This window comes from Lissotriton vulgaris, chromosome 9, assembly GCF_964263255.1.
Source record: "Lissotriton vulgaris chromosome 9, aLisVul1.2, whole genome shotgun sequence".
In the NCBI taxonomy this organism is placed as follows: Eukaryota; Metazoa; Chordata; class Amphibia; order Caudata; family Salamandridae; genus Lissotriton; species Lissotriton vulgaris.
Genome location: NC_141697.1, coordinates 942590318 through 942604214, shown reverse-complemented (window position 1 = coordinate 942604214; position 13897 = coordinate 942590318). Strand labels below are relative to the sequence as shown.

At 47.5% G+C, this 13897-nt stretch overlaps 1 protein-coding gene across 1 annotated transcript; it reads left to right on the top strand.

The window, feature by feature from the left end:
• The first annotated feature begins 714 nt into the window (after positions 1-714).
• INKA1 (inka box actin regulator 1) lies at positions 715-13426 on the top strand. Its single transcript, XM_086938794.1, has 2 exons — positions 715-974; positions 11955-13426. Exons 1-2 carry the CDS (start codon positions 924-926, stop codon positions 12921-12923), a joined length of 1020 nt encoding a protein of 339 aa, XP_086794920.1. The 5' UTR covers positions 715-923; the 3' UTR covers positions 12924-13426.
• The last annotated feature ends 471 nt before the right edge of the window (positions 13427-13897 follow it).

Genomic DNA, 13897 nt, shown 5'->3' with positions numbered 1-13897 from the left:
AAAAGGATAATCGGAAGAATGTAATTCCCTCGTTGACTTCAATTGGATCAGAGGCAATCAGGCGGGATACGGCCAAAATCAACTCATTTTTGGCTTCAGAATCGGGTGTCTCCCTCCAGAGTCGGGTCAATTAGAATGAATGATTTTTGGGAGAATTGGAGAAATGTTGTGTCTCCAGTGTTTGGGGTGAAGGTGTCGCTTTAGATTTATGCCTCCCACAGTTGGGGGGAACGGCAATACCAAAGCCCCAGTGCCAGTACTGCTGTACTGTATTAGTGCCACCCGCTGTCTAGCACAGTGACATGTTTTGACCTGCCCCTGGTAGCGGGGCTGCCTTGCAGGGCCCCCTGCACGCTCCCCGTGTGTACTCCGCACGCACAAGGGCGCCCTCGCTCCCCTCAGCCTCCTACCACAAAGCCCGGTCTGTTCAGACCCCAATCATCTGTTTTCCCTTTTGGCTCTGGTGAGAAATATTTCACTTTATTTTCCCTTTCTTACTCCATCTGAAGTCTAAATTTAATTACCTCCAGACTGCCGGGCTCAAATTACCAGCCGTCCTGCCTTCGTTTTCGTGGTGCGGGGGAAGACACGGCGCTCCCCTGTGCGACCGAGATGGGCGGGCCCGCCGGCCTCTGATTGGCCAGCTCCTCATGCAGGGGGCGTGTCTGAGCTTGCCCCAAAATGTGAACCGGGACAGTGGAGCGAGCCAGAAGTGTGCTTCCTCCTGGGCTGTGGATGTGTGTAGCCGAGCGGACCAGAGGAGACTGACAGCAGCCGAGACCCACGTCAAGCAGAGGCGTCCAGAGCACACCGTTCTTACACTCTCAGCAGAGCATTGCACACCCCTTCACTTTTATGACCGAATCAAGGACATATTTCCAGGGGTGCGCAGGCCAGACCCTACTTGGCTGAATCCCCTTGGCATGCACCACACCAGGCTTGGCAGCTTTATCTCCCACCTTCGCGCCGAAGTGGTAAGTAAGCTAGCGTCCAGGTTATATTACCTTTCATGTTAATTCTGCTTGTGTGCGAGAGAGAGGAGTGGGAAGGTCGTCTGGGGGGTGTTGCGATGTGTTTTAATTGATAACTGTGTTACATATGGTGCATAAGGCGGCTTGCAGGTTGTCAGTGCGCTTTACAAAGCTCTTGAAAGATGACTATTTTTTTGTCTTAAAAACCTAGCACATATTGTATTGTCCTGGGAAGGATGAAAGGCGGAGTCACAGCACCGGACTCTAAGCCTGTGAACTGCAAGTTGCACACAGATCTTTGCAGCAGATGTCCTACCAGCTGTTGTTTTTTAAATTTATTTATCCAGTGAGGTTTGTTTCGTGTCAGAATGGCAGCCTTGCGGCTCAGAGGCTGAACATCAGCCAACAAGATCAGGGCAGCACGGGGGTAACTCTTAAAAGAAATCTAAGAGTGGCGTGGCTGCGGCATGGCACGGAAAGGCAAACTGCTGCCAGCTTGGCCCGCGTGAACTCTCCTTCTCCCAGCTTCAGTGCCATTTACCTAGGGATGATTGCAACTAAAATGAACTAGCCGGGGTTCCGGGCAGTCACGTCGACCCGTTTTATGCCTTGTCTTTGCACAGTACCTACATGGTCCCCAGTTGTATCCCTTCTTTCTTGGCGCTATTGACTTTAGTCTTTTTTCGTTTTACTTCTCTCTAGTGTTCTTTTTTTGATCAATTTTCCCATACCAGTCAGGTTTTGTGTCAAGCACTGGTCCACAAGGATTAGTGTACACTGTACAGCGTAGTTTCCAAAAAATGTGTTGCCTCGCGGTCTAACGCTGGACACCCCTGTATCTTAAATGTTATTCCCAGAGACGTGACTTTGGTGCAGCTGTTTTCGTTCGTGACATAGCTGGGACTTTGTGGGAATCTGAGAAAGCCATCTCCCTGTGTTTTTGTTAACACAACTGTGACAAAAACATGTTGAAAGAGCCCAGCCTCCATGGTCACAATTGTTTCCGTGCTGAAACGAATGTGGTCTTGGGAGTCGTAGCTTGAGCTGTCCTGCTGGCTATAAAGCCAAGATTTGATAAAGATGCCTTTTGACAAAACGGAGTTGACCGAGGTGCAACTGGGGTGAGGACGAGACAAAGAGGTGGGCTGAGAGAATAAAAAGCAAGAAGGAGATGTAGGAATAAAGGAACAGGGCAACAGAGGCACAGAAGAAAAAATGCCACTGAAAAAGTTGGCGACTGAGAAAAGTAGATGAAGAAATCAAATGGAAATATGATAGGGAGTGGGGTGTGCTAGGCAGAGTGGGGAAAGGAAGAACCACTGTGGTTGTAGTTAACATGAAAGCTTACGAGAAGAGAGAGAAGGAAAGGAAGAGTGGGAAGAAGTAGCCAAGAAATGGAAAGGGCTGGAGCAAGGGGGAGTGCAAAGAGTGACAACGAAAGGAGAGGACAGGGAGTGCAGACGAGAGAGAGGTTCACGGAGAGGAGGCAGGGGCGGAGGGGAAAGGGTGGCAATGAGAGTGGGGGTGACTGAGATGCAGCTAAGAGAGATTTGCAGGGAGGGACAAAGGAAAGTGGAAAGAGTGACAGCAGGGAGGGAGTGACACGGATGGAGATGAAGAGCGTGAGATGAGACTCATAAGGGCCAAATGAGAGTGGAAAGATTGGCAATGAGAGGAGAGTGACAGAGATGGAGGTTAGAGAGAGGTTCACAGGGAGGAGGGGGAGGCAAAAGGGAGTGGAGAGAGTGACAGCAAGGGAGGGTGAAAGGGATGAACATGAAAGAGGGTGCAATTGAGGTGGAGATGTATGGGGAAAACAGGAGATGGAAATAGTGATGGGGAGGGAGAATTAAAGGTGAGGTGGAAGTGTAGAGGGCAGCCGAGGAGAGGGTGGCAGAGATGGTGAAGGGTGTGAGACTCAAACACACCGAAGCACAGAAATGAGTGGGAGGCAGAAAAAGGAAGGTGGTAATTTTTAAACACAGAAAGAAACTCGACTTGCTGGGACAAGCATTCAGTATTTCTTCATCCAGCCCAGCGCGTCTCCTGGAAGCTCCCAGAAAGGGGAAGGTGTGACCAGGGGTGCTTGTGAGGTGGCACCGGGCCCAGTATGTCTGGCTGCGGGTTTTGTGTTTGTCACTTTGTGAGTAAGATCGAATTTTTCAACGTCTGCTTGCAGCTGCAGCGGTCTCTGTGTATCTGTGTACAGGTCTTTGAGCCTAAGCAAATGTTTGTGACTCGCGCTTTATGTGTGTACTTGATAGTGTTTGAGTGTGTGTTTGTACTCGACAGTAACACGTACATGCTGCTTTTGTTCGAGCGCGTGTTTGACTGCAGGCTTTTGTGTTCTGTCATTGTGTATGCCTGCATGTGCCAGCTGTTGGTGACTGCAGCATTCCGTGTTTGTGTATTGTACTGTACTTTGTGACAGTAGTATTAGTCTAAATGTAATGTACCTGTGCATGTCTGTTTTGGGCTGTTGTCCATGTTAGTATTTGGGTATGGTGTATGTTTTTTTGTAAAGGTCTGAGTGTATTTCGTGTCAGTTTGTAACTGCAGCATTATGTGTGTATTTGTAAGTGTTATCTGTGACTGGCATGTGTATGTCAGTGTCTGTGTTTATGAAAGCAGTATTGTGTTTTTATGTGACACTGCTTTGTGTATGACCATGTGTTTGTAGTTGCAGAGTTGTGAATCTGCGTCAGTTTTAAAGCGTTGTTTGAATGAGAAGATTTACAACTGCATGATGGTTTATTATTTGTTTGACTGCTAGTGATTTGTTTCTGTTGATTGGGCTTTGCCACTGTCCCTTTGAGTACGTATTTGTCTCGCTGTGTGTGGGATTTCCTGGTGGTGTACACAAGTGACTTTCTTAAGCTTCTGGATGTGTGTGCTACGTTTTTGTTTGCGTGCCTGTGTCATGCTTCTGTGTTTTGCTGATTGGGTGCAGCCAGCCTTGTTTTTATTTGAATTAAAGTGCGTGAACGTTTGACTAGAGGTAGCAATTTGTGGGTAAGTGGCTTTGTGTGTAATTATGTGTATGTAAGCACAGTGCTCAAATGTATGAGCCTGTTGTGTCAAAGCAAGTTATTGTCTTGCTCTGTAAGATAATATACATCTTGTTATGATTGGGTATACATTTCTGAAGCTGTACCTCACCACACATCTGTTTGTTTCTGTGTAACTCTAACATTAGAAGGCTGTAGTTGGTTGAGTGTACTTTACTCTCTGTCTCTATATGTAGAGTAACTGCTCACCCGTGTGCAACTGTACAGCCTTGTGCGTAAATGCTTAAGTATGTTTAGTTGTATGCCTCTGTGATTATAAATATCACTGCACGTAGCTGTGCCTGATGGTGTGTTGCTATGTGTGACTAAAGTTATGCACTCACAATGTGTGGATGTGTATAAATGTTCAGGAGTGGGGTTAGTAGGTCTGCGTGAACAAGCGTAAGCATGTATAGCCCTTTTCAACTGCACGGATACATCTAAATGTGTAATTGTATCTGATAAGCCACAAACACTATCAAATCGTGTGTGTACATCCACTTACAGCCATCCTTGCTCAGGTCTGGACTGAGCTGCACTCAACTCTGCAAGCGAAAAGAGTGTCAAGAGTAGCCTGGGTGCCGTTTGATAAGCTTGAACAGTATTCTACTAATCCAAAAGCAGCAATGCTTTGCTTGGAGTTGTAATGGCACAGCATTGGTGATCGATCCATTGGCATTTGATGGTATTTTCCTAACCCAAAGTTTAAAGTCTTCGCCCGAATTCAGATATTTGAGCGATCAAAAGAGGATGTTGCTGAGGGATAGCTATGTTTCACTTGAAATGCTCCTCACTTAAATTGGAACTACCAAATGCTTCTCTGTTGTTGGGCCTAATTTCTCCCCCCAGCAGCTAAGTAAGCAATAATGGTTAAGGGAAATTATTCAATAGTTCATATTGACTTGTGTGCTGCGGTAGAGGGTCTTGAAGCAAAGACATTAAACCCATCTCAGTACCTACTTTCAGTGTAGGTATTGGAAAGCAGCTCCATCCACGGACCCTGTCTAAGGAAAAAGCTGGTGTACATGAGTAATCGACTGAAGGAGAAGATCCTGTTCCTTTCCTATAGCTGGCACTTAATTGTATTTTTAACTTGTGATGTTAGGGGCATGTCCTGTTAGGGACAGTTGCTCCATTGGTGATGGCAGAAGGCAGCATGTCTTTTCAGAAGGCACTCCCTCCTCAAGCCAGAGGGCATGCCAACAAATGCAACCTTGACTGCATATGGCACAGACTGGCACATGGCCATTCCATTCAGGAACTATTGTCCCTCAGTCTCATTGCCACTAATGAGCAACCCGTGCAAAATGGATTTTGCCCCCACCAGAAAATACAAAGGAAATTGTATCTGTGCGTTCACTTTGCAGACAGAATTCCTGTACCAGGAACATTATTCCATTAGATGTCATTCTCTCCATTCCCTCCCCCTTCCCTATCCTCTGAAATATTCTCTGGTAGAACCTGTACACACGATCAGAATGTCCAGGTATAGGTGGGATTCCAGCTATGAGAACATTCTGTGATGAACATCTTCTACAAGTGTTCCACCATATAAGGTATCCACATTGTAAGAATACACTGGTTTAATAATTTAGAATTTCCATACGGAGAACACTTCATGTGCTTAAAGAAGTAGCGTTCTCTTCCTAGGCCATTTAATGCCACCTGTACACAGCTGATGTGCAAAACAGAGAAATGAAGTTCGGCTTTCTTACTGCTTCAGTAAACTTTCAAGAAACTTCTGCACACTTTAAAATAGTTATACATTTAATTTAATTGCACATGAAGTTCTATGTTCTGCAGCGGACAGGAAACGTCATTTAAAAATGTAAGTTCCCCCTAGTTTTCAGCAGTAAGTAATGGATCTTTGCATTTTTGAAGCACATAGGATCCTACACATTTTGGCAGATAAGTTAAAATTCCAAGTGGGCTAATAACTGGAGAAAAGATATGGTTGGGCCTGCAGGCTGTCAAGGTCACGACCCACAAAAAGGTCACATTTAGGTTCTCTCCTCGGAGTTTGGAAAGGTTGTTCAGCTGATGAGTGTGCTGTGGAATCAACTGGTAGCAGAGTTGGGGAATTACTTGTGCAAGAGCTGAGTTGTGTTGGGTGGGCTTTGGTCCATGTCCCTAAAGTAGGGGCTGTTGAAGTCCCCTTAAGCACTTGGTCTAGAATTGAGGGACTTTTGTATTCCCATGGTGGGAAGGCTTGGACACAGTAGAGCAGGACCTGGGATATCCCTTTCTAGGCTGATGAAGGCGCCCACCCGAATCAGGCACTAGGTAACGTGGGTAAAGTCGATTCTATGTGCCATAGGGGAGTAGCATTGCCTCGGTTGGCAATTGTTCGAGGTACTGGCCCGGAAGGGGCTGGCAGAGGGTTTATTTGAGAGCAGCAGTGAGATTAGGGGGGGGGGGGATTCGTGCATAAATTAAGGTGAAAGGGGGTTGAGAAGGAATTGATATTTACAGTCACGCTGAGATGTTCCCAGACATATCCTGCCAGAGTGTACCCTGTTTCACCGTGTGTGGAAGTAGGCCGGGTGCCCTGTGGGCTCCATACAGGCTGGAACGATGCCTGCATGACTCTGTTTCCGGCAGAGCCAAGCCAGGGATGCAGCACCCATGACACAACGATGCCGGTGCCAGAGCTGCTTCCTCTGGGCCCCCAGGCAGAGTGATACCAATGGGACTACGAGCAGGAAAACAACAACTGGTGAAAAGCCTGTGTTTGATTGGCTCATACGCTCCTGGGTTTGCAGTGATGTCATAAAGCCGAAGGGCAAACACTCACTTACTCAGGGAGCAGGATGGGCAGGGCCCTTGGTCCTTAGGCAATATACTGTGGCCACTGTGCCAGGAGCGGGCAACTTTCCTGGGCGTAAACCAAGGGGTTAGTGGTATGGGGTAGGGCACGGATGTTTGGAAACATTCTCACACACCCATGTGAGATAATCATTTATTGTGTAAGAAAAGTATTTACTTTCATTTAAATTGTAGTTGTATGTAGTGTTGGTGGCATCACTGCCTGTTGGTATGTCTAAATAGGGTTTTCGAATCACGAGTTGGTAGTGTTACACCTTCACACTCTCTCCCCCACCAGTTCTTTCGTTTTCTCCCCCTCTCTCTTTAAGAAAGGTTCCCCAAAACCAAATGAAGCGAATTAAATATTCCTTGAGTGTCCCCTTGTCGAGCTTCACCTTCACCAGTGCCCCTTGGTTGGCTCATGCACTGTTTTCCTATGATGTCACCCCCACTCTGGGACCATGAGGGAGACGAGCTTAAACATATTTGAGGGAGTGCTTAGAAGGGCTCTAATGCGAGTTTTGTCTGGCAGGAAAGCAGTTGTTCCGCCACATCTTTCAACATCAGTGACCTAATGTCACAAGAGAAGGAAACATCCCAATTAACATTTTGGGTCTTTTTCTTTGAGGGTGAAGTGCAGATTTTGCGAAGAATTCAAAAGGGGACTGAGAGCAGAAATCGGTGTCCGAGAAGGAAAAATGCCAAGAAGAGAGTGAAATGGGAAATTAGCAAACTAAAATTAATAGAAAAAGGGCTATAAATACGATACAGGATCGGTAATGCCATAGTAGACAGCAGAACTGACCATACAGCTCTAAGTAAAGACTGACGAAGTAGAGGTAGCTGTTTTATTTCAACTATTTCGGGTTCAGTGGTGAGACGGCTGAACTATACACCTTTTCTGGTGGGCCACTTCCCTGAGTAAGTTACTTACCTACCCCTTTGGGTCACTTCTCTGTTGAGTACATTCGTGTGTGTCAAAATCGCAGGAGTTGTCACTTTAACCAGGGGTCACTTCCCCCAGGAAAGTCACTTCCTTTGAGTCACTTCCCCCTGAGGGTCATTTCCCTAGTAAACCAATCTATTTGTAGGTCGGTTCCTCCATGGGTCACTGCACTTGGGGGTCCTATCTCCTGGCGAGTCATTTATCTCTATGGGTCACCACTCCTGTGTTGAGTCACTTCCCTAGGTGGGTCACTTCCCATGGATTACTTCTGGTGCACAGTAGCAAATCCGACTTGAAAATTCTGTCAGGAAAGAGCAGTTCAAGTGAATTCAGCGCTCACAAGGCCGGTCACCAAAGGCAGCATGTTGTCACACCTAGGCCCAGTGGGAAAGCTTAAGCCATTGCAACACCCAATCAAGAAGCCCCAGGACCCCTCCAAATATCTGTGCCGCCATTCCAGTTGGCCGTTTCTCATGCGAGTCATTCCCACCCTTCAGTGGGCGAGGGTGGAGATTGACTTGATGTCAGGAAGACTGTGGTGAGCCCCGGAGAGTCTAAACAGAAAGCTCGGCCTATGTGGGAATCTCTTATTCCTCTATGGTCGCCCCACACGAGCGGTGCCCACTGCCTTTGAATTGTACCTCTTTAGACCTCTGGCATCACTTTTTGGTCCATGCCAAGGGCACACCGAGGGAGATATGGAGGGGAATGCCTAGGTGTGGTGAGGGGCTGAAGCCGGGCCCTGGGAGGAGACATGCATGGTTCACAAGAAGCTGGTAGAGGTGAACTTGACAGGAGGGCCAGGTGAGGAGAGTGAAAAGTGGGAGCGCGCGGCAGGTGAAGACAACAAAAGAGGTGCGAGGCTGCGAGGAGGGAAGGCGGCCAGGCAGGTGGGAAGAAGAGGTTGGGAAAGGGGAGGAGGAGGGCGGAGCGGGGCAGGGCCAGAGGAGGCACGAGGCAGCAGGCAGGGATAGAAGGGAGTGCGCTCGGGCGATAAGGAGAGGCAGCTGCGGAGGGCAAAGAGTTGCGAGGACGGCGAGACTGTTGGTGAGAAAGGTAAAAACGAAAAGAAAGGAAAAGGGTTTGAGAAAACGGGAGTTGACATTTGAGGCGGGAAAGAGGAAAGGCGGCAGTTAAACAAGGGAATTAAGTATCAGGAGAGGTAGAGAAAGATGAGCAGAGTAGGGAGTGAGAGGGACGGATGGAAAGCGAACACGAGGAACATGGGCATGCACAGCAAAACTGCTTTGCACCGTTTCTGTCAAGGGAGCAATGGGGGGAGGGGGGGGCACCCATAGGTTTTGATGCAAAGTCCTATCTACTAAGATAGCCAGCCTGTGATTTGCTGCAAAAGCTAACTTGCACTGGAAACTGGTATAAAGTAAGGAGTATATATATATATATATGCTCATTTCTTCAACATCAAAAAAGAAAAAAAGACAACACATGCGTCCTACAGCACACATCCAGCGACTAGGAAAACCTTCTGAGTTTGTTCAGTCATAGGAATTTGTACCGGAAGGGTATGCTATACTCTATTTTAAAAAAAAGCTATACTCAAACAAATTCTAGGTTGGACTACGCCTACTCACCTCTGCACCAAGGTGAGCAGCTTTCCTTTGTGCAAGGGGGCTTCCGAAGGTCTTACACTGCTGGGCTCATGGTGTGACACTAGCAGCAGAACAGTATTAGAACATTTGACTTGGCACTGCTTTTTGCGCCTTGCACAATGGCAGCACAGCAATTTTGGATGCTGCACTGTGTTGTGTGAAAGGTAAATCGTAGCAAGTAAAGCTGTGCAAATTGTGATGTGGTCCTGAGGATTCTGGAGCTTGATGTGAACATTGCAACGAGTGAATTTCTCTGCATGTAATGCGCAGAAGTGATATCTGTTGGGGATGGTAGTGCACACAGGTGAAGTGTACTCCGGGGATTGTACTTCTGTTTTTTAAAGCATAGTGTAGACCTGTGGCCTGCAGTGCCAGCAGCAGGAAGCTCAGCCCCCGCCTCTCGACGCTCTCTTTATGAGTCACCCATTGGCTTCCTCCTCTGGTTTCTGGTTTACTCTCTTCGCTTCTGGGCATGCGAACGTGCAGCCGCATGCCCAGTCGCTGGGCCGGGCCTCAGAACACGTGGCAGGCTTGTGCTCCAAAAATATCTGTTGCCTTGGGCCACTCATCTTCATTGATGGGCAACAAGTGCTTATGAGTCGTGTGCTCCTCACCCTACCCCACCTCACTGGGCTGTGCGCCGACAGGCACCGGTGAAAGGCTCACTGCTCGGCAGGGACACATAATCACACCATACCAGTGATAGGTGCTATCCACCTGGACCCATGTACTGACCCACACATGTGGCCATTCCACTTCATGGCAGGGGCTCCACGCATACTTCATGAGTGACAGATCTGCTTCACACCAGGGGCCAGGAATCAACCTCACACAGTAGTAGAAGCAATGCACAACTAATGCTGTTGACAGGCCTGGTCTGCTGCCCGTCTACTCAGGGAAAAGTCCTAGCTGGCAAGGCGCTGGGCACTGTGCAGTTACGGGAGCAGTCCAGTCCCAGTGCAAGGCTGTGCACTGACCTTCTCCAGGGCCAGTGATGCTCCCATATTGCCCCTTCACCCCCTACTCGGCATTCTCCTTGCATCATTTTTTGAGGTCATTCTTTTTATTTTTTTCTTGGTGCATTGTTTCTGATGAGGGCCGTGTGTGCTTAAGTACAATTTTCTGTTAGCATTCATTTTTGTAGTGCCACATGAAAGTTTACACCAGAGTGAACATCCACTCTTCCTTTTAGGCTCAGCACTTCGCTGATTAAAAGTGTCTGGTGTAATATACAAACTTGCATACGTAGGAACTTGGGTGCTGTTAGAAATAAACAATTTTTGAAAGGAAGTCACTCTCCAAATACACAGTGAGTCTTTTGAACTTACATCCGGAAAATGTGATTATTTTTTATTCAATTGCATTGTAGCTGAAGTGGGAACATCCTTGGACTACCGTCGATAAAACCCATTAAGTGTGTGTCTCTAAAACTCTCAAGCAGGTCAACTAAGTCAAATGCTCTTTCAAAATGAACAATTTGCCTTTGTTTGTACCACAAAACAACGACTCTGAAACGTCACCTATTGTACCTGTGGCACCAGAGGGAATCTGGGGACGTGCTTCTAAATTGTCCCATTTGCCAGTGTTTGCAACAGAAATTCCTGGCCGACAAGGAAAGAGTTTACACTCAGCTGTTCAAAGCAGCCAGCCCCACACCACCCTTCAAAGCCTTATTTGGAGTCCTGGGGTCACACTTACAGAATCTGCACTGACACTACTGCATTCTGTCCCTGCTGGCAGGAAGATTAGTGTGTTTACAGGTAACATCCCAGGTGTCACTTTACGCCCTCCAGCGTCCTCACAAAACCCACCTACGATATTCTCACATCCACCATTTAAGATGTGAATTATTAGAAACATCTGTAGAATTCCTCAAAGACAATCTACCCGCATCTATAATGCTACCAGCATTTGTGTAGCTAACAGCCGACACTAAAATGCGCCTTTGCGCTGTACCACCCTCCCTGTATAGACTCACTTCCGGACATTATCTACAGCATCCTTACCTATGTCACATACAGGTATACCTGTCCCTCCCATATTCACCATGGGCCTCACTACAGTATCCCATTTATTATCGTCTAAGATCCTAACATCCTGGCAGGTGCCACATATATCATCTCTTTCAGATAACCTAAAATTTCTGCCTATAATATATTGTTTTTCACAGACATCACTTAAGGTGGCACCAAGGCCCAATTTAGATAAGAAAAGACATAGTTAAAAAATAAAATACGTTTATGGTCGGACTCAGAGGCGCAAAACTTTGCAGTGATGGCATCCTCACACCTAGCGTCCTCCAGCTCATATGCCATCCTCCATATTTTGCTAGCCAGTCTTTTTTGCTGTGGGCCATTTGCAGGTGGGTGTTCTGTGTCTCCAGCATTGGCCAGCCGGTTGTATTTCGTATGTGCCAGCTTTGCAGAGAGTAGACCTGTGGTGTTTTTAGATGCCCATCAGGGATATCTATGTGAAGACTGCCTGTAGTACTGCTTTTAGATAATGCTTATTGTATTTATTATTCAACCTGATTACACTACTTGCTTACCTCATGTTCCTCTGTTTTACTTCACAGCTGTGTATGAAGGAGTCAGGAGACACACTGAGAGACCAGATGCAGTGTATGATGAGGACCCTCCATGACCTGAAGCGGGTGCAGGGACGTCACACGCGCCTAGATCCCCAGGAGGAGGTGTGTGCCCAGGCGCTCTCCCGGGAGCAGCGGACCCACAACCGGGTGTCTGACGTGTCCGAAGCCGACTCGGCCTGCTGCTTGGAGATGGCTGTGGACGAAGAAGAGGAGACCAGCCATTCCACCATGACCTCTCCCAGCAGCGAGCGCAGCCTGGAGTGTGATTCGGGCTACTCTGAAGTGTCTAGCAGTATCCTGAGGGAAGAGGATTCCGTCCCAGTGCTGCGCAGGTACCCTCTGGCCAACCAAAAAGCACACAGACTGTCGTCAGGGGGTTTCCTGCGCAGCCGCCACGCTCAGAACCCTGATAGGAAGGTTCGACCTAAGTCTACCTCAGATATCTGCCTTGAACAGTGGCGGTTCTTGGATACCACCGAGGCAGAGGACTGGACTGTCGCTCTCTTGTCCCAGAGTCGTAACCGCCAACCCCTGGTCCTGGGGGACAACTGCTTTGCTGATCTGGTGCAGAACTGGATGGACTTGCCAGAAATGTGCGAGGACAGTGGTCGGCTGAAGCCGCAGGAGCAGAGTCGTTGGCTGGGCAAACCCCACGATTTTCTCCTCAATGTTTCTGGTAACGTCCGACGGAAGTTGGCCAACATGGCCCGCACGGACCGCAGCAAGAACGCTGAGGTCAAACGGCGGGAGCCCAGGGACTGCGGGCGGGAGCAGGCTGCCTCCAAGAGGTTGTCTTGCCCAGTTAACTTCAATTATAAGCCCAAGCCCCCCTATTTCCACCAATCACACTCCAACATCACAGAACTATCTACGGACTTTAACAGGTTTGCTGTCATGATGAACAGCAGGAGTCGTCAACCAATTATCTGCAATGACATTGTGGGCTACCTATAAAAGCATAGGAATGTCGGCAGAACCATGGAACTATTCTCAATTTCACTTGAGTGCAGAAGCCAAGAGTCCCTCTTCTCATTGTGTAATCGGATTGGGGGGATATGCAACCATCAGTGGTTACGCCATCTTGGAAGGAATAACGGTGATGCCAACTGTGAACTGGGAGAGCCGTCATGAAGGAGGAAAGAGGAGTGGCCTCTAGATGTCAGTGAAATGGGGTGTGCACTTTCTGTTACTGCCACCAGGTCCCCAATCTGCCTGTGCTTCATGCCCATTCAGATTCCATGCAGGATTGGGCTGGTGGCCCCCACTGTGCCATAATTGACTCGTAAAGGCATCAACCATGTGAATTGAACTTTGACACATTATAATGTTCATCCGTACATACACTGCCAAACTACAGAGGACTTCCTTTGAAGGCCTTGCCTGTATATTTGCTGCCTATATATATAAATATATATATATATTTTTTATCGTTTTGTAAGTTAAAAATAAATGTTTTTTTCAGTATTGGAGTGAAATATATCTTTTTATTGGCTCTTCACAGAGTCTGCAGTGGGAGTGGGGCCAAGCTGTGTTATTGGAGCTTTTGATGCTCAAGCCTTCCTGCTTCTCTTTACAGAGAGCCTGGTGCTTGCTTTGAAATTCGTTTAAAGGGTCGATGCTAGGTTAATTTTGAGTTGAAATGATGCCTTATACAGCAATGACTTTTTATTAATTTAGTTTGCTTTTGATTTTATTGCGTTTTTTATTGCTTTGCCTAAGCTTCTGTACAGCCCATGGCGAGGGGCCAGAGCACACAAGTGGCCCTTTATACATAGTGCAAGGCCAGGGAAAACCAATGTCTGTTACAGAGAGTGCAGCACAAGCAGAGACCAGTGACCCATTATACATAGTGCAGCACCAGAGTAGACCAGTGGCCTATTATAGATAGTGCAGCATTATTTATAGTTCATCACCAGAGGAGACCAGTG